General features: G+C 38.7%; 1 protein-coding gene, 1 non-coding gene and 1 pseudogene across 2 annotated transcripts in view; 1 reads left to right on the top strand and 2 right to left on the bottom strand.

Moving 5' to 3' along the window:
* CCDC148 (coiled-coil domain containing 148) overlaps positions 1-21,213 on the top strand; it is a 350,508-nt gene that overhangs the window by 117,225 nt on the left and 212,070 nt on the right. The window contains exons 4-7 of the mRNA XM_056110371.1: positions 3,157-3,239; positions 3,787-3,938; positions 6,460-6,555; positions 6,639-6,820. Of these exons, the coding sequence (XP_055966346.1) occupies positions 3,157-3,239; positions 3,787-3,938; positions 6,460-6,555; positions 6,639-6,820 (513 nt within the window). The remainder of the gene's footprint in view (positions 1-3,156; positions 3,240-3,786; positions 3,939-6,459; positions 6,556-6,638; positions 6,821-21,213) is intronic.
* Positions 9,937-10,043, bottom strand: LOC130019876 (U6 spliceosomal RNA). The gene has a single exon (XR_008791930.1). It is a non-coding gene; the product is annotated as a U6 spliceosomal RNA (small nuclear RNA).
* LOC130019894 (uncharacterized) lies at positions 10,776-10,868 on the bottom strand (annotated as a pseudogene).

The following is a 21,213-nucleotide window of genomic DNA, read 5'->3' as shown; positions in this document are numbered from 1 at the left end:
TCTGATTCGCTCTAGAGCTATTTTGAGGTCTCTTGTCATTTTTTGTTGTTGTCTATTGGCTTGGTGCAGCTGATCTTCCAGCTCACTGATTCTGTCTACAGCTGTTGTCATTCTACTGTTGAGGGCACAGACTGAATTTTTTATTTCATCTGCGGAATCTTTTATTAGTGACATTTCTGTGCGTAGCTTTCCAATTTCTGCTCTCATTTCTTCCTATAATTTCTCGATTGTTTCTCTCATGTCCTTTAATTTACTGAATTTCTGTGTCACTATTTCATTAAGTTCATTGAACATCTTCATTACTTCATATCTGAATTCTTTCTCAGGGAGGTCCCTTAGATGAGTAGCATCTACTGAGGCTTCTGGACTCTCTTCATCATCTGCCTCTCATGGTGGGGATTTGCGTAGTTTCTTCATTTGGTGTGTAGGTACAGGGACTGAGATGTTGCACGAGATTTCTGGGTCTGAGTAAAGTACCTGTGGCCCAAATTAGGCCAGGCCCTCCTCTACAGAAGCTATGCCCACTTCTGCGGAGGCCACACCCCCTTAGGTACTTGGTTGTGGGGGGGGGGTACAACCTGGGAGGGAAGAACCAGCAGCAGCGCTGGTAATAAAAAGTAAGAGACTCAGGGATGCTTGGTGTCCTGGGGTGAGTATGCGGAGAAAGCCAAGTCCTGGGTTTGAATACTGACAGATAAACTGACCTAGGTGGGAAGAAGACCAGTGCAGCGTTAGGGACAAACAGAAAGTGTCTCGGGGATGCTGGGCATCCAGGGTCCTAGAGGATGCCTGGGGCGCATGTGTGGAGAAAGCCAATTACCGGGTTTGTGTACTGACAGATAAACTACCTGGGGGCTAAGAAGACATGTTTGGTCTTTTATCTACTTTCAGCATACATCTTCTATCCCGAACGATCACCCTAACCATAATTGACTAGTGATACCTTTTCTATTCCAGCTGCCTTTTCCCTCAGCTCATGTCATAGGCTTCCAACCATGGGCAATATTCCTGGCCCTTGTATTTACTGTCCATGGGTGTCTGTCTCACATTATGTTATCTTTTATTCCACAAATGAGGGTAGTCATTCTATGTCACTCTCTTTCTGACTCATTTCCCTTGGCATGATACTCACCATGACCATCAACTTATAAGCAAATTTCATAGCTTCATCTTTCCTAACAGCTGCATTAGTAGTCAATTGTGTAGATGTACTAAAGTTTCTTTAACCAGTCATCTGTTCTCAGGCAGTCGTGTTGTTTCCAGATTCTGACTATTGTGAACTGTGCTGCAATGAATATACAGGTGCTGATGTCATTTCTACTGTGTTCTTTTGCACCCTCGGGATATATTCCCAGAAGTGGTTTTGTGGGATCATATGGAAGCTCAATTTCTAGTTTTTTTTTTTAAGGAATTCTCATATCGTTTCCCTAAAAGACTGCACCAGTCGGCATTTCCACCAACAACGAGAGTCCCTTTTCCCCCACATGCACACCAGCACTGCTTGTTCTTGTGCTTTTTGATGTGTGCCAATCTCTGTGGTGTGAGATGATATTTCATTGTTGTTTTGATTTGCATCTCCTGATGATTAGTGATGTAGAGCATTTTTTCATATGCCTTTTGGCCATTTGTATTTATTTTTTGAGGAAGCTTCTGTACATTTCTTCTCCACATTTTTTGTTAGGGTTGGAGGTTTTTTCCTTGTATAATTCTACTAGTGTCTTGTATATCCTGGATATTAACCACTTATCAGATGGGTATTGGGTAAATATTCTTTCCCATTCTATGGGCTCTCTCTGTATTTTGGTCACTGTTTCTTTTGAGATGCAGAAGCTTCTTAGTTTAATATAGTGCCATTTGTTTATGTTTGTTTCCACTTGCTTGGTCAGTGGTGTTTCATCCTTAAAGATGCTTTTAGCTTCAATATCATCAAGGGTTCTGCTTACATTTTCCTCCATGTACCTTATGGATTCAGGTCTGATATTGAGGTCTTTAATCCACTTTGATCTGAATTTTGTGCCTGGCATTAAACAGAGGTCAGAGTTCATTTTATTGCAGGTAGTTGTCTAGTTTCCCCAGCACCACTTGTTGAAGAGGCTTTCCTTGTTCCACTTCACATTTCTTGCTCCTTTATCAAAGATTAAGTGATCATATATTTGAGAGTCTGTGACAGTATATTCGACTCTATTCCGTTGGCCTGCCGTTCTTTTCTAGTCCAATACCTTGCCATTTTAATTACTACTGCTTTGTAGTAGAGTTTGAAGCTGGGAGAAAGTGATACCACCCATCTTTTCCCCCCCAAGGATTGCTTTAGCTATTCATGGGGGTTTATTGTTACATATGAACTTCAGGAGTGTTTTGTCTATTTCTTTGAAAAATGTCATGGGTATCATTTTAGAGACCACATTAAATCTGTATAGTGTTTTGGGGGAGTGTTGCCATTTTTATAATATTAATTCTCCCCATCCATGAGCAGGGGATGTGTCTCCATTTCCTAGTGTCCTCTTTTATTTCCTGAAGTAGTGTTTTGTAATCTTTGTATAGGTCTTTCATCTCTTTAGTTAATCTGATTCTGAGGTACTTGATTTTCTGAGGCACTATTGTGAGTGGTATTTTTTTAAAAATACCTCCTTCTGTTTCTTTATTTGTATATTGGAAAGCCATGGACTTTTGGGTGTTGATTTTGTAGCCTAAGGCTTCAGGTTTTAATTCATTCACTATGGTTTGGTCTGAGCCAGGGGTCATGTTTCTTTAGTATGTCTGTCCATTTTTCTAATGCCACAGGAACTTGTCATCCCTTATATTTTAAAATATATTCCTTGTTAAACTTCTCCTCTTCATCTTGCATTTTCTTTACTCACCCCTTCTCCTAGCCCATTCTCTATCTTGCTACCTCCGGAATATTTCTGAAACATAGATCTTTTGAGCAGTTAAGGGTAATTGTTTTAAATTACCTTTAACCACATTGCTCTAAACTGCCTCCATGTGAAACAGTGCCAAGGTGTGCCAAGGGTTTGTTCATCTTGGAAGTTTAGTGTATTCACTCCTGAATAAGTGAACAGGTACATGGAACCACAGCAGGTTGATTATTTTGACAATAGTCATTTTTAAAAGCATGTTTCTAAAAGAATTTATTGACGTCATCAATGTCTATTTCAGGTGTAAACTGGAACTTGAAATCAAATCCTTTCTCAATGAAGAGAATATTGGAAATGAATGTCTTTCTGATCTTCTGAACTTTGGTGAGGTTTAAAAAAATTTTTTTTGATGGGGTTTAGGGCTACAGCTGGCAATGCTTAGGGGTTACCTTGACTTTGCACTCAAGAATTTGTCCTGGTGGTGTGTGGGGGACCACATGGAAAGCCAGGGACTAAACCCAAGTTCAGTGTGTGCAAGGTAAATGTCATACTCAGTGTACTATTGTTCTGGCCCCTCAGGGATCACTCTTGGTGGGTTCTGAGGATTTTGTGGGGTGCTGGGGATCAAAACCAAGAGCGTGCAAGGCAAGTACTCAATGTACTATTGCATCAATCACTGAGTTTTGGTGAGTTTGGTAAGATTTTTAAGTAGATTAAAAGTGGAGTTATGTTTTTAAGATGAAAGTGAGCTACTCAAAAATAATTTAAAAAATAATTTAAAAAACTTTTTAAAGAAAGTGGGTTTTTGTTCATTTAATATTAACTGTTGTTTGTCTTTCTAAAGAAATTTAAAAAGTAATCTGTAGTCTACTCACCTGTTATTGAAAAAACAAAAAAATAATGTATTGCCTTGTTTTTTTTTTTGCCAAAGAACAAGAGTTATCAGAACAATGGCACATCTATCTTGAAAATGTGATAAATCCTATTGAGCAATTGAGAGAAGACCTAAAATATAGACAGCATCACACTGTAGAGGATTCACACGCACACAGTGAGTTTAACTCAGTGGCAATACTGAAAGAGGTCAGTCTTATTTAATATAATTTTTGTTTTGCATAAGGAATATTTAATTTTGGTACCAATGGAATAGTGTTATATAAAGAACGCATGTGTTTTTCTCCCCCCCCTCCATATGTCTTGTGTATTAAAACAGAAGGTACAGCAAATTATGCCACTTAATATTTTCTTGCTTTCTATTTGGCTCTTGCACCCCACCTGGCCATGCTGGGGGTTACTCCTAGCTCTGTGCTTGGATGATGTTCCTAGTGGCAGTCGTTGAATCATAAGGTGCCAGGGGATGTAGCCTGAGCTTTCCACACAGAAACCATATACTCAGCTGTTGAACTACCTGTCCAACCCCTCTACTAAATATCTTACTAATATCCCTCTATCTGTCTAAATACACTCATTTCTGTCATAGAAGATTGCAGTACTTTCATGCTGATTTCCTTATTTTTATTCTGATCCTTCCTCCTGGTGCATGCTGGGATCCTGTTTCCAACACAGGGAGATAGAGTTATCCCCTTGTGAACCATATTAGGGCTCTTGCTGACTCATAATCCCCAGCCTTCCTCCTATATGCATGTAGAAGGACCCCCTTCTCTTCTTCTGCCTCATCTCTACCTGATTCTTCCCCTTTCTTCTTAGACTTTGTCATACTGTTGATGATCTACTTCCTATTTTTGCTTGACTTACCTCCTCCTGATATCTATTTTTATTATTAGTACCAGACAAATACCACAATAATTGCATGAGAAATAATGTTTTAGATGATATTTCTCATTTGAATTTCCAGATATTCCTTAGTCTTATCATTTCATAAATAATAATTATTTAAAAGCAATTAAGGGTCCAGCGACAGCTCATTGTTTTAGGGAGCCTGCTTTGCATGCTTAAGCCATGAGTTTAATTTCTTGGGAAGCTGTATCAGCTAAGAATAATCCAGATAATTCTGCTATTCATGATGTCTGGTGCCACACATGATTTATGGCTTCACTGCAGTCAGGTTCAGGTGAACACTGCAGCTAAAGGTACAACCCCTATCAGCACTGCAACTACACATATGTGATCCCTTGGGAGGCATATACATGAACACCACAATTAAAGGAATGTGACCTCTTATCAACACAACCAATAAATGTGCAAGCACCATAGCCAGGTGTGTGTGTGTGTGTGTGTGTGTGAGAGAGAGAGAGAGAGAGAGAGAGAGAGAGAGAGAGAGAGAGAGTGTGTGTGTGTGTTTGTGTGTGTGTGTGACCCTTGATTGATGCAATAACAAGAACAACAACAATAAAGAAAGGGGCTGGGGAGGGACATTGTCTAAAACAAAAACAAAATGTTGTGTTAAAATGCATGTCATGCTGGGGGTTAGAGATAAGGATACAAAGGAAGGAAGGGGGATTGGAGCAGAGACAATCCCCTAAACTCTGTCTTGCTAAAAAAAAAATTCAAGTGTTGGTCCAAAGTGCCTATAACCCCACTTCCTCACTCAAAAACACCTTGGGATTCTTTTCTGATAATCCTTGTGGACTGTGGTATCTCTCAAAATCTCTTCTAGAATCCCTCCAAAGGACTTGTTCTTTTTAAAAAAAAAAATCTTAATAATATTTATGACAAATATGAATTGAGGTTGATGAATTTTTTATTTTTTTAAATTCATTTTTGTTATAGTTATATAGTTATATAGTTATATAGGGCTGGAGCGATAGCACAGCGGGTAGGGCGTTCGCCTTACAAGCGGCCAACATGGCCGACCCGAGTTCGATTCCTCCGCCCCTCTCGGAGAGCCCGGCAAGCTACCGAGAGTATTCGATATACCAGACACAGTAACAACCAAGTCTCCAATGGAGACGTTACTGGGCCCGCTCGAGCAAATCGACGATCAACGGGAGGGCCTTTACCTTTACCTTTACCTTTGTTATAGTTGGAGCGATAGCTGGAGCGATAGCACAGCAGTAGGGCGCTTGCCTTGCACGCAGCCAACATGGCTGACCCGAGTTCGATTCCTCCGCCCCTCTCGGAGAGCCCGGCAAGCTACCAAGAGTATCTCGCCCGCACAGCAGGGCCTGGCAAGCCACCCGTGATGTATTCGATATGCCAAACACAGTAACAACAAAATCTCCAATGGAGACGTTACTGGGCCCGCTCGAGCAAATTGATGAACAACGGGAGGGCCTTTACTTTTACTTTACTTTTGTTATAGTTTAGTAGCAGATTTATAACAGTGTTTAAGTATATGGATCTACAAAATTGCTGCATATCCCTGCCACTGAAGTACCTATGATCCTTCTTCCCTATCTGTCACCAGGTCTAACCTCTTTTCTCCACATCCACCACCCACATTATGTATTGAATGACAGTTATGGTTTTGGGTCATACTTTACCTCCCTTAGTCACCAACAACAGTGTGTTCCAGACTCTCCACCTATGTCAAAGAATTTGCTCTTACCTGATTTTTGCTTACTGGATTTTAGATATAATTCTATGCCTTTACATATCAATAAACACAATAATTTACATACTATTTATTTGAAACATTTTGTAGGTTGACTCTGTGAAGGAGCAATTGCGAGCTGTTTTTGAAAAACTTAGCCTAAAACAACAGAAAATAGAGAGTGATCTTTCTGACTGGAGTATGAAAGTAAGTGTGATGTGATGCAGATAGTAACTTGCTTATCAGTATGTCACTTGTGTGAATAAACAGCCATAGATTTTTTTTTCCAGATATTGGATCAGTCTTCAGAAGAAAGAAGTAATCTGCTCAGCGAACTGCCCCTCGAATTAGAAAGTTTGGAATGCCCATACCCTGATCTAAAATCTTCAATCCTTAATGAGTTCTGTAACTTTACAGAGAAATATCAAAAAAGACTTCAAGATTTTGATCTGCAGTTAGAAGACATATGCAGGTAAAAAAAGTAAAAATATAAAGTGTGTGTGTGTGTGTTTGTGTGTATTGCTAGGTTTTGAACCCATGAAAGGCATATAATTTACCTCACTGTATGTGTATGAGTTACACATCCAGCCACAAGCTCTTTATGTCAATTCCTTCCACTTTTGTTTCTGTAGGAGGTTACTAACTTATGACTTAACTGTTCTTAAAATTACCAAGCAATTAGAATATACTTAGTTAATAAATGTTTAGTTTGATTGTTGAATGGAGAAGGTTTCCCCTGCTCCATAATACGTCTTTAAAATAATTATTTTAAAGACTTTCATGAGACTGAAACATAATGAGGTCTTTACTGCACAAACAAGACATGGTTTTAAAATTTGGATTTTCTGATTACAGTAGAAAATATATTTATGAAATTATGTCACCTGTAATCTGCTGTGATTTTGTCCTATGGGGAACAGAAAAGTATGTACTGTAAATTTTTACAAATATGTCATTTTCAAAGAAAATATACTTTTTAATGTACATACTGAGAATAACAATCCTCTACTGAAAAAGGAATATAGTGTGATTTAAAACTCAGTTTTGACAGGTTCATCTTCTTTACTGTAAATTTCATATTAAAATTCACTTAATAAACAAACCATAGACATCACCATGGATCAGATCAATAGTCTACCTTCCACAGTGTTCGCTACATGAAGTTTCTGGGGAACATTTTGTCAGAAAACATGATTTTTATGCTATATTACTTTAAAATTCTCTTTAAAGAATACATACATTAAAAGGAATGAAAACGATTGAAAAGATATTTAGAGTGTTTTAAAAGTAAAATGTTCTTCCTTTGGAAAGGAAGAAAATAAATATGACAAATATTTGTATTTCTTGCATTTCTTGATGAATTGACTGTGGATGAAATTCTACGTGAAAATCATTACTGTTAAGAAGTGAAAAACAACAAAACCTAAAATTCTGCCACATGGAATTCTTTGTTTTTGCTTCTGCTTGACCAAAACTCTTGAGATACAGTTCCTGTTGCTCTCACTTCTAATCCTAGATCACCTCTGACTCTCTCTAGCATTTACTGCTTTGCTCCATCTCCATGGGAAGGGTCAGAAGTTTCGTAAATATAAGTACCTTTTGGCCTCTTAAGAGTTTCTTTCCTCTCTGATTTTCTGCCTCCCTCTTTTTCTCCCACCTTGCAATAAAGCTAAAAATAAAAGTTAATAATATATCATTTACATGAGTTGATTGATTATACTTTAATTGAAGCTGTGTCACAGTAGAATGTTAGCTCAACCATGCACTTCATTTAAGAATCTAGTTGTAAAATAAACCTACTTTTTATCTCTCCATCTCAGACTTTGTTAAAGATACTTTATTTAATTAAAAACCTTATTTGGAGTGATAGCACAGCAGGTAGGGCATTTGCCTTGCATGTGGCCGACCTGGGTTCAATTCCTCTGTCCCTCTCGGAGAGCCCTTCAAGCTACCGAGAGTATCCCACCCACACGGCAGATCCTGGCAAGCTACCTATGAATTCAATATGCCAAAAACAGTAACAACAAGTCTCACAATGGAGACATTACTGGTGCCCGCTTGAGCAACTCAATGAACAATGGGAGGACAATACTACAATGCTATTAATTGGTATCTTTACCACAGAATCTATGTTGTTATTTAATACTTGCATCATGTCCTACATCTGCACTAAGAGCATTTCACCATTAATTATCCCAAAGTTCCTGCCCCCTTCCTCTCTCCTACCTTGAAATCCTCAGATCACAATTCTATTGGCCATAGTTCTGGTTTTGTTTTTATTGAGGACTGTCTAAACCTTTGCTTTGTTTCTTTATACCCCACATATAATTGAGATGACCTGGTACTTTACTTTTTTCTTTCTGACTCACTTCACTTAGCTTTGTTTCAAGTTGCCCCATAGTGCAAAATTTCATCTTCATCAAGCCTGTGTAGTATTCCATTGTTTTTATACCACAATATCTCTCCCTACTCATTTGCTATTGGGGTTGTTGACAGATCTTGTTTATTGTAAAGAATGCTGTGATAAATATAGATGTGCATATGTATTTTTAGACTAATGGTTTTGTATTCTTAGGGTAGATGTCAGGAGCAGAATCAAGGTTTTTATTTTTTTAAATTTTATTGAATCACCTTTGAGATAGTTACAAGTTTTCATGATTGGGTTACAATCACACGGTGATCAAACACCATCCCTCCACCAGTGCACATTCCCCACCACCAATATCCCCGGTATACGCCCCTTTCCCACCTTCCCCCTGCCTCCATGGCAAACAATATTTCCCACATTCTCTCTCTACTTTTGGGCATTATGGTTTGTAATGCAGATACTGAGAGGTTATCATGTTTGGTCCATTATCTACTTTCAGCACACATCTCCCAAACCAGCCGGCTTCTCAGCCATCATTTTTTTAGTGATCCCTTCTCTATTCCAGCTGCCTTCTCCCCTTTTCCTATGAGGTAGGCTTCCAGCTATGAAGCAATCTTCCTGCCCTGTGTATCTACTATCCTTAGGTGTTAGTCTCATGTTATGTTGTTTTATACTCCACAAATGAGTTGCAGTCCTTCTATGTCCATCCCTCTCTTTCTGACTCATTTCACTTAGCATGATACTCTCCATGTCTATCCTTTTATAAGCAAAGTTCATGACTTCATCTCTCCTAACAGCTGCATAGTATTCCATTGTGTAGATGTACCAAAGTTTTTTTAACCAGTCATTTGTTCTAGGGCGCTTGGGTTGTTCACAGATTTTGGCTATTGTGAACCATGCTGCAATGAACATATAGGTACAGATGTCATTTCTACTGTGCTCTTTTGTATCCTCGGGATATATTCCCAGAAGTGATACTGCAGGGCCATATGGAAGCTCAATTTCTAGTGTTTGAAGGACTGTCCATATTGTTTTCCAGAAAGGCTGGAGCAGTTGGTATTCCCACAACAATGAAAGAGTATACCTTTTCCCCCAGATCCACGCCAGCACTTGTTGCTTTTATTCTTTTGAATGTGTGCTAGTCTCAATGGTGCGAGATGACATCTCATTGTTTTTTTTATTGCATCTCCCTGATGACTAGCGATGTGGAACATTTTTTCAAAAATATGGAACACTTCACGAATTTGTGTGTCATCCTTGCGCAGGAGCCATGATAATCTTCTCTGTATCATTCCAATTTTAGTATATATGCTGCCAAAGTGAGCACAGAATCAAGAGTTCTAAGGAAGTTATAGTCTTAACTTTTTGATACATTCCAAACTGTTTTCCAAAGAGTTGAATTAAGTAATATTCCCACCAACAGTGAATGAGAATTCCTTTTTGCCACAAGCACCCATTGTTTCATGTCTTTGACTTCCATTTCTCCAATAATCTATGAAGAACATTTTTTCATATTCCTTTTGGTCATCTTTATGTTGTCTAATTTAAGGAAGTATTATTTATCTTTACCTGTATTTTTTTTTGTTTTGTTTTGGGTGGTTTCATTGAGCTTTGAGAGTACTTTATGTATCTTGGACAGTAGCCCTTTCTATGATGTATGATATGTGAATATTTTCTCTCAGTCAGTAGGATGTCTTATTATTTTAGGCTTCATTTCCTTCACAGTACCCAGGCTTTTGTTTGTTTGTTTGTTTGATGTAGTCCCATTTGTATATCTCTACTTTTTGTTTGTTTGTTTTTGGCCAGTAAGATCCTATCATTAAAGACTCTTCTGAGGATCTTGGCGCATCCTGCCTGTGTTTTCCTCAATGTATTTGATAGAAACAGGTTTGCTATCAAGGCTTTAATTTATTTTGAATTAAACTTTTTTCAGATAGTGTGAGATAGAGGATTAATTTCTTTTTCTTCTTCTTCTTTTTTTTTGGGGGGGGGGAGATGATATCTCATTGTTTTTTTGATTTGCATCTCCCTGATGACTAGCAATGTGGAGCACTTTTTCAAAAATATGGAACACTTCACGAATTTGTGTGTCATTCTTGTGCAGGGGCCTTGATAATCTTCTCTGTATCATTCTGTAACTAGCTATCCAGTTTTCCCAGCACCCATTTGTTAGAAAATCTCTGCTTACTCCACTTTATATACCTAGGCCCCTGTTGTAAATTAATTGCCCATATACCTGAGGCTTTATCTCTGGACTCTCTATCTGTGGATTTGAGGGTCTGTCTATGTTCTTGCCAGGCAGTTTTTATGACAATGTTTGTAGTAGAGATAAAGTTGGTAAAGAGATTTTAAACCTCATCAAGAAGACAGGAAAGGTGGGGTTTTATAGTTGTTAGTGATTGGTGGGTTTTTCTTTTATTTTCTTTTGTGTGTGTATAATTGTAAATAGACTAATTGCGGTTATGAAGAAAATGAATCTGGCTCCCATTTTAAAGCAAGTTTTCTTCTCCATGATCTTGTCTCCCAGATGACTTCTTGTTCCCCTAAGAATGTTATCTGAGATTGTAGTTTCTGAGATCAGTTTTTAAACAAGAGGAGCTTGCCCCCATAAACTTGTGATGTCTTCCACTAAGGCCATTCACAGGTGATTTTTCTGTCATGCTCCTTACCTTTTTTACCCTTCCATTGTTGCTGTTATTGCAATGACCAGGGGTCATGCATGCTTGGTTGTAGTACTTGTATATGTGTTTACTGAAAGTCACAGTAAAAATTCATTTAGTTGCAGTATTCCTTATGGGCCACTGTAAAGTTCAGAGAAGTGCTGGAAATGAAGATACATTTCTGGCTTTAGTGCTAATACCTACAAACATCAATTAAAGAGCCATTTATAAATATGTTGGCAATGAATGGGGTGAAGCATTGATAAAACTGGATGAGTTTTAGGAGTAGTTTCATAGAGGAGAAAGATTAAATGTAGTAAAGGGGGCTATTTTTAATAAATACAGATTTGGTGATAGGTATCAGCCATCTGTGACTAGTAGGCAGTAAGGCATCTGAATGTACTTTTCTAACTAGGACCATGAATAATTTGTTCAATTGTGATACTGACTAGACTTCCAGTTTGACATAATCTATCTTTATTTTTACAGCTGTTTCCCCTGTTGGTTCTAGTTATTAAGCCATGTAGAATATAACAAATGTATACATGTTTGTACATACCCACACAAGTGACTCTCTGTATATTTTACAGATTCACACTTTTTTGACATAAAGTTGAATTATCTGGGAAGTGATTTTAAAATTATAAGATATTTTCATTAGGCTAAAGATGGTGGACACCACAGTTAATTTCAGCACTTATTTTAATTCTCCCTAGTTTGTAGTGTCTTCCTTAGATCCCTCGTGGGGTTGTAATGAGGCATCCAGTACCAAAAGGAGGCCCTACTTGGGAATGTGTACCAGTCAGTGTAATCTCATTTCCCGATGTCAAACTGACTTGATCAGAGTAGAATAAATTAGGGGGAAGCTTTTGTGAGATACTTGTGAACAGTAATACCTTTTCTCCTCTGTGAATGTATCAAGGAAACATGCAGCTGAGGTTGTTATTACTTATTGTAAATGAATCAAAATTTGCCATAGGAAATAAGAGTCCAATGAACTCGTCTTTGGTGTGATCTGCATAAGAAGTCCATTCCACTCCTGAGTTTTCAAAGGTAATTAGACCACATTAATGTTTTAGAAGTCAGTACAAGTCAGTTTTTTCTTTGATTTTCCAAATTTTATACAAAAGTTTATTTCATTTCAAAATATCTATGGATCATAGCTAAACTGTCAATATAATTAATCAACAAATTAATTCAGGTAAAGGTAAAGGTAAAGGCCCTCCCGTTGATCGTCGATTTGCTCGAGTGGGCCCAGTAATGTCTCCATTGGAGACTTTGTTGTTACTGTGTCTGGCATATCGAATACTCTCGGTAGCTTGCCAGGCTCTCCGAGAGGGGCGGAGGGGCGGAGGAATCGAACTCGGTCGGCCATGTTGGCCGCTTGTAAGGCGAACGCCCTACCCGCTGTGCTATCGCTCGAGCAAATCAACGATCAACGGGAGGGCCTTTTAAATTAATTCAAATTAATATAATTTTAAGGAAGATTAAGCTTGTTGAAAGAAGTAAAAAATCAACCAAAATCTCAAAATGAATAACTAGGACTGGTGAAACATTGAGTATAAATATGTTTCTTATTATCAAAATAAATGAGTAAGATTTACATGTCTGTGGAATATAAGCAGACAGTGAAAAAAATAGAAAGATACTTAATCACTTAATCCCCGTTATTCATCAATTTACTTGAGCGGGTGCCAGTAACGTCTCCATTCGTCCCAGTTGTGTGCTAGTGTAGCCCAATGGCATCTGTTTGTTCTAGGAACATGCAGAGCCTCAAACCGATCATTCAGGGTCTTGACAAAGAAGTCTGACCATCTTGTAGGTGGGCGTCCACGTGATCTTTTGATGTTCCGTGGAATCCAATCAGTAATGTCTCTAGTCCAGCGGTTGTCTGTAAACCTCATTACGTGTCCAACCCATCTGATTTTTGATGCCTTGGCAAGTGAGACAGCATCCCTGATTCTTGAGCATTGATGAAAGATACAAAATAACAAAATTAAAGGTAGCATAAAATAAATATTTATTATGAAAGGAAAATTATAAGCCTGTGAGGGGAAATAGGATTATTCTAAAATAATAGTAGAGATGAATGGAAAATGGGTCTAAATCTCTTCCTTGTTCTATATGACTCCAAAATCCCAGGTGCATTCTTGTTTGTTCATTGCAGCACTCTTTACAATAGCCAGAATCTGGAAAAAACCTGAGTGCCTGAGAACAGATGACTGGTTAAAGAAACTTTGGTACATTTACACAATGGAGTACTATGTAGCTTTTAGAAAAGACAAAGTCATGAAATTTACATACAAATGGCACTACATGGAAAGTATCATGTTAAGCGAAATGACTCAGAAAGAAAGGGATAGACATAGAAAGATTGCATTCATCTGGGGAGCATAAAGTAACAAAATAGGAGACTAACACCTAAGAATGGCAGCGATTAGTACCACGAATTTTGCTTCATCGCTTGGAGGCCAGCTACACATGCTAGAGGAAAGGGGAGCTCAGATAGAGAAGGGAGCACCAAATAAAGGGTGTTGGGAGGATCCTCCCAGGATGGGAGAAGCATGCTGAAAGTAGACTATAGACCAAACATGATTGCCACTCAATGCCTCTCTTGCAAACCACAGGACCCAAAGGGAGAGAGAGAGAACAAAAGGGAATCCCCTGCCACAGAGGCAGGGTGCGATGGGGGGAATGGGGGGTGGGAGGGATACTGGGATTCGTGGTGGTGGGAAATGGGCACAGGTGGAGGGATGGGTATTTGATCATTGTATCATTGAAACCCAAGCACAAAAATTTGTAAGTCTACAACTGTACCTCATGGTGTCTCACTTAATAAAAATTTTAAAAAAATCCCAGGTGCATTAAAATACCTCTAAAAGAAAACAGAATCATAAAAGAAAAAGTAAATATTCGTTATTTAAAACATATTACCTGCAGTGAAAGTCATAGAGAAAATCTTTAAATAAACACAATAACATAAACACTTTTAAAAAATGAAACCCCCCCCCCAAAAAAAAACCTAGCAAGAAAGTTGAAATCTTTTATAAAGTAATAAGGATTTCTGCTTCCCAGCAAAGCATGTCAGGAGCTTATGATTTGCCACTCCATTTTACAAGCAAAAAGCTGAACAAACTAAAAGAGCATCAGTTCCATCTTCTTAGCTCCATCAATGAAGTAAGATCAAGGGCAAAGACTGTCCCTGAAATAGAAAGACAGGAATACAAAGAGTCATATCTTGAGAAAAAAAGCACAAGAATAGAAACCTCAAGGTAACCACTGTCACTGTAAGCAAACCTGAATTGCAATTGATGAATTACTAGTAGCTAATTATAGACAATTTTAATTATTAGAAATTCTAGATGGACTTAGTAATAGTCTATGCTCTTTGAAAATTTTCTTTGCAGTCTGCCAGTTACAGTGGCTAAGAAAAATCCCCATGTACCACTTGTAGGGGGAGATAAAGAATTATTCTGAAACATTCTAAAGCATTCTGTTCTTCTATTGTTTGTCCATTCCTATCACCTTAGATAGTCTCCTGAGCATTGGCAGGAGTGATCCCTGAGTGCAGAGCCAGGAGTAAGCCCAAAGGTCTGTTAAGTGGGGTCAAAAACCAAAACGTGTGTATGTGTGTGTGTGTGTATGTGTGTGTGTGTGTGTGTATGTGTATGTATGGACATAGGAATTTTATTCAACGTTAAAAAAACGTGCTATCAAGCTAAGAAAAGAAATGATGTGGGCTGGAGCGACAGCACAACCAGTAGGGTGTTTGCCATGCACGTGGCTAACCCGGGTTTGATTCCTAGCATCCCATATGGTTCCCTGAGCACTGCCAAGAGTGATTCCTGAGTGCAAAGTCAGGAGTAACCCCTGAGCATTGCCAGGTGTGATCCGAAAAGCACCCCCCCCCCAAAAAAAGAAAAAGAAATGGAAAGAATTGCATACATTATCTTTATTTTGTTTTCTTTTGGTGACACACCTAGCTTTCTCAAGGCTTACTCTTGGCTCTATATTCCGGATTCACTCCTGATAGGGTTAGGGAGACCCATTGGGATGTGGGAATTGAACCCTGTCATCTGCATGCAAGAAAATTTAGTGCCATACCGAACTGTATTATCTCTCCATCCCTGTAAATGAAGCTAATCCAAAATGGTTTTATGTTGTATGATTCCAACTCTACAATATTCCGGAAATGATAAAACTTTGGAAACAGTATGGATTTGGGTATAGTGAGGTATAAATTGGCAGAATACAAAGATTTTTAGGGCTGTTAGGCTATAGTGTTATGATAGTATAACATATCATACTTTATCAAGTCTCACGACATACATAGTACCAAAACTGAATAGTAATGCAAAATTTCATTTGAATTATAATGGTAAAGGCCCTCCCGTTGATCATCGATTTGCTCGAGCGGGCCCAGTAACGTCTCCATTGGAGACTTTGTTGTTACTGTGTTTGGCATATCGAATATGTCACGGGGAGCTTGCCAGGCTCTGCTGTGTGGGCGAGATACTCTCGGTAGCTTGCGGGGCTCTCCGAGAGGGGCGGAGGAATCGAACTCGGGTCGGCCATGTTGGCTGCGTGCAAGGCAGATGCCCTACCCGCTGTACTATCGCTCCAGCCCAGATTCTCCCATTTTATAAGAGCACCGTTATATTGAACTAGGGTCCACTCTGTTAACCTCAGCTTGATTACATCTGTAAAGACCCTATTTTCAAATACTGGGGTTAGGATATAAAGGTAAAGGTAAAGGCCCTCCCGTTGATCGTCGATTTGCTCGAGCGGGCCCAGTAATGTCTCCATTGGAGACTTTGTTGTTACTGTGTCTGGCATATCGAATACTCTCGGTAGCTTGCCGGGCTCTCCGAGAGGGGCGGAGGAATCGAACTCGGGTCGGCCATGTTGGCTGCGTGCAAGGCAAATGCCCTACCCGCTGTGCTAGATGTATTATTTTAGACTTATTTTAGCAAATACATTTTTCTGGAGGGAAATGTTGATGGGAGAAGGTATGGGATAGAGTAGATATGGAAATAGTGTAGGGACAGACTATTTGGGAACTCTTTTACTTTTCTAGTCAAATTCACTTAAAAATAGATTTGAAATAATCCATCGAGGGACTGCAATGATAGTACATCAAATAGGGAATTTGCCTTGCTTATGGCTAACCTGGTTTCATCCCTGGCACCTTGTATGGTCGCCCAAGCAGTACCAGAAATTATCCCTGAGCAGAGATCCTGGAGAAATCCCTGAGCATTGCTAGGTGTGACTAAAAAATGCAAAAAATAAAAATGAAACAAACTAAGATAATCAATCCATCCAGAAGATCATCACTCATTAAATATCTATGCACCAAACAAAAGTGCATCAGAGCATAAGACATAAAAAGAAGTGTGCCTACAGAATGATATTGACAACAGTAAGGAACTTCAGTACCCTTCTTAGCAATGTGCTAAACAACCAGACAGAAAATATACAATAAGACAACAACCTTCTGTAAGTATTTGACATATGGGCTTACTAGATATTTAGAGATCATTCCAGTATCAAAAAGTTGAGCACATATTCTTCTCGTGTCTGTGTCAATAAATTAATAAATATTAAAATTCTCTGAAGTGTATTTTAACATAATAATGTAATACTAGAAAATAACTATAAATAAAGCTGGAAAAAATCTCCAAGTATACAGTGATGGTAAAACATGCAATTGAATAACTATTGGATCTAAAAGGAACTCAAAGGAGATATGAGAGGAATGCCTGGCTCTGAGACAATAGTGGAGGGAGAGGGACACTGTAGCTGGGGGTGTGGTGTTGGAATGTTGTATACTCTGAAGCTCTGTATTAAAGAATTGAAAAATTGCATATCATGGTAGCTAAAATAAATTTGTTTTTAAAAAATATAAAAATACCTGGAAAGAATTAAAGATATATCAGAATTTGTGGAAATTGGCAAAGGAATTGGTATTGAAGCACTGTACGCCTGAAACTCAGTTATGAAAAAATATAAATGATGGTGCCTCAATAACTTTATAAATCATAGTGGACCTATGGGGTGCAGCAAAAGCAATCAAACAAACACTGTCCTCCCGTTGTTCATCAATTTTTTGCTTGAGTGGGTCCAGTAACATCTCCATTTTCAGACTTCTTGTTACTGTGTTTGGCATATTGAATATGTCATGGGTAGCTTGCCAGGCTTTGCCGTGTGGGCGAGATACTCTCCGTAGCTTGCCAGGCTCTCTGAGAGGGAGCTGGCTCGGCCGGGCTGGCTGCACGCAAGGCAAACTCCCTACTGCTGTGGTACCGCTCCAGCTCTAGACGTAACAGGTCACTGTCCTCTGTTGTTCATCGATTTGCTCAAGTGGGCCCAGTAACATCTCCATTGTGAGACTTGTTGTTTCTGTGTTTGGCATATCGAATACATCACGGGTAGCTTGCCAGGCTTTGCCGATCGTGCGCGATACTCTCGGTAGCTTGCCGGGCTCTCCGATAGGGGAGGAGGAATCGAACCCAGCTTGGCTGGGCTGGCTGCATGCAAGGCAAACCGTCTTACCGCTGTGCAACAAAAGCAATACTAAGAGGAAAATTTATAGCAAGTTTATAGTCCTCTGTACCATGAAATAAAAACCTCAAATTAATAAACTTACAGGAAGTATAATAGAAGAATAACTGAAACAAAAGTCAATAAAAAAGAAGGAAATGATAAATTGTAGGATAAACGCCAAGTAAGAGAAATTTAAAATATGATACAAAAGATAAGTGAAATCCAAAATTATTATCCAAAATAACAAAATTTATTTTTATTAACTAGACTTATAAAGAATGAGAGAACAAACTCTAGTAAGAAAATCAGAAATAAAAGGGAAAATTTACAACATATCATAAAATATGAAAAATCATAAGAGACTACTATGATTATCTTCATTCCAAATTTTTGAAAAGGAGACAACATTTTTAGAAGTCATGCAACTTTCCAAGACTGAATGAAGAGGAAATAAAAAATGTAACAATTTATTCAAATAGTTAAAGCAACTCTAAGAAATAGAATTGATGCATGATAAACTTCTAATTCAAACCATATTACAGTAATCAAATTATTATTATATTAGAATAAAAATAGATACATTTATCAATGAAAGAGAATTGAGAACCCATAAACAAATCCTTACATACACAACCAGTTAATATATGACAGAAAGGACAAAGGGGATAAAATAAAAGAAGGAACACCTCTTCAACAAATGGTGCTGGGAAATCTGGTTAGCCTTGTGCAAAAGAATGAAACCAGATCGCTGTCTCACATCATGCACAAAAATTATCTTACAGTATATTAAAGATTATTACAGTATAGATCTTAAGACCTGAAAGCCTAAGGCATATAGAAGGAAACAAACACATTAGAGTCTGTGATATTGGCTTCAGTGATATCTTTAGGGACTTGACGCAAAGAATAAGAGAAACAAAAGCAAAAATAAGCTACTTATACTTTATCTGACTAAAAATATTCTGTACCTGAGAAAATGCTCTACATCATTAATCATCAGGGAGATGCAGATCAAAACCACAATGAGATATCATCTCACACCACAGAGACTGGCCCACATCCAGAACAAAAGCAACCAGTGCTGGTGCGGATGTGGCAAGAAAGGGACCCTCCTTCACTGCTGGTGGGAATGTCAACTGGTTTAGCCCTTTTGAAAAACAGTATGGACAATTCTCCAAAAATTAGAAATTGAGCTCCCATTTGACCCAGCAATACCACTCCTGGGAATATATCCCAGAGAGGCAAAAATGTATAGTCGAAGTGACATGTGCACTTGTTTGTTCATTGCAGCACTCTTTACAATAGCCAGAAACGAAGAAACCTGAATGCCCAAGAACAGATGATTGGTTAAAGAAACTTTGGTACATCTACACAATGGAGTACTATGTAGCTGTCAGAAAAGATGAAGTCATAAAATTTACATACAAGTGGTACAACATGGAAAGTATCATGCTAAGCGAAATGAGTCAGAAAGAGAGGGATAGACATAGAAAGATTGCATTCATCCGGGGAATATAAAGAAACAAAATATGAGATTAATACCTAAGAATAGCCGAGATAAGTACCAAGAGGTTCACTCCATGGCTTGGAGGCCAGCTACACATGCTAGGGGAAAAGGCAGCTCAGGTAGAGAAGGGAGCACCAAATAAAGGGTGTTGACAGGATTCTCCCAGGATGGGAGAAGCATGCTGAAAGTAGACTATAGACCGAACATGATTGCCACTCAATGCCTCTTTTGCAAACCACAGCTCCCAAAAGGAGAGAAAGAACAAAAGGGAATGCCCTGACACAGAGGCAGGGTGGGACGGGGGCGGGGGAATAAGGGGTGGAAGGGATACTGGAATCTTTGGTGGCGGAAAATGGGCACTGCTGGAGGGATGGGTACATTGTATAATAGAAACCCAAGCACAAAAATTTGTAAGTCTACAACTGTACCTCATGGTGTTTCACTAATAAAAATAAAAATATTCTGTACCATGAGAAAGACTATTATTGAAGTCAAACATTATCCTACTGGATTACTGACATGGAATAAACTCCATGAAAAAGGTATGGGATATTTTGAGCTAAGCAAACAAAACTATGTGGACTACACATGTGAGAAATAGAGCAAGAAAAGAATGGCTCAGAATATTGGCACTGAGGAATAGTAGGATGGAGTTACCTGAGCAGAGGAATGCTATATGTCAAACAGGGTTGGGCTGAACAAGAATAGGTGTTCAGGTCTGGACACACTGAGTGAGATGCTGTGAAGGAAGGCAGTCATTCCTATAGATTTGAAGTTCAGAAGAAAGATGGGAGCTGGATTTACAGATGTGAGTCTTCAGAATGACTGGATGTGGTCACCAGATAGACAACAGGTAAGAATCAAAAGGCAAAGACTGATTTCATGGGCCTGTCAGCTTTGTGTTGATAGCCAAAAGAGGGAGAACCAACAGAGAAAACAGATATGAAGCAGTCCAGGAAAGAGTGTTTTCCTGAGAACTAGTGCTGAAAGTAGGTAAAGGGATATACATGATACTGATAACTTCAGTATCTGTACTGCAAAACACAATGCCTAAAACAGGGGTGGGGGCGAGAGAGAAGAAGAGAGCGATAAAGAGAGAGAACATAGATGTAGAGGCTGGTGGGGGAGACGGAAGGGGATGATGGGGAGGTACTGGGGACATTAGTCCTGGGTAATGTACACTGATTTAATTTAAAAATAAAAAGTGTTGTCCTAGAAGACAAATGAAGAGAGATGGTCAGCAGTGAGAGCCAAAGAGGTCATTATCATTGAATACATGCTGATAAATGCAACAAATGAGGTCTGAAAATTGACTATTGGCTCGATGAAGTTCATTGATGACCATTTATATTGAAGAAGTGGGAATAACTGTTTTATTATATTGAATGTGAGTGAATAGGAGAAGATAATTAAGATCAGGGAGCATAGGAATGCAGATATCTTTTTGAATCAATGTCCTGTGGCTCTTGGGGGTAGATGCCAAGAAGTGGAATTGCTGGGACTTATGGAAGTACTTTTCTTAATTTTTTGAGAAGTCTCTATGGCATTTACCTTAGAGGTTGAACCAGAAGTCCTTCCCACCAATAGTGGATGAGGCTTCTTTATTCATCACCTTGCTCCCAGTTCTGGTTGTTTTCAGTCTTTTTAATATGCACCATTATCAGTAGCGTGAAGTGATATTGCATTGTCATTTCAATTCACATTTCTCCCATGAAAAATGATGATAAGCACTTTTTCATATACCTATTGGCCATTGATTTATGTTTTCACTGAAGAAGTATCTGCTC

Source organism: Sorex fumeus, unplaced genomic scaffold (genome assembly GCF_029834395.1).
Source record: "Sorex fumeus unplaced genomic scaffold, SorFum_2.1 ptg000009l, whole genome shotgun sequence".
NCBI classification, from domain to species: Eukaryota; Metazoa; Chordata; class Mammalia; order Eulipotyphla; family Soricidae; genus Sorex; species Sorex fumeus.
The sequence above is the reverse complement of the archived record's forward strand: the minus strand, read 5'-3'. Positions and strand labels throughout refer to the sequence as shown.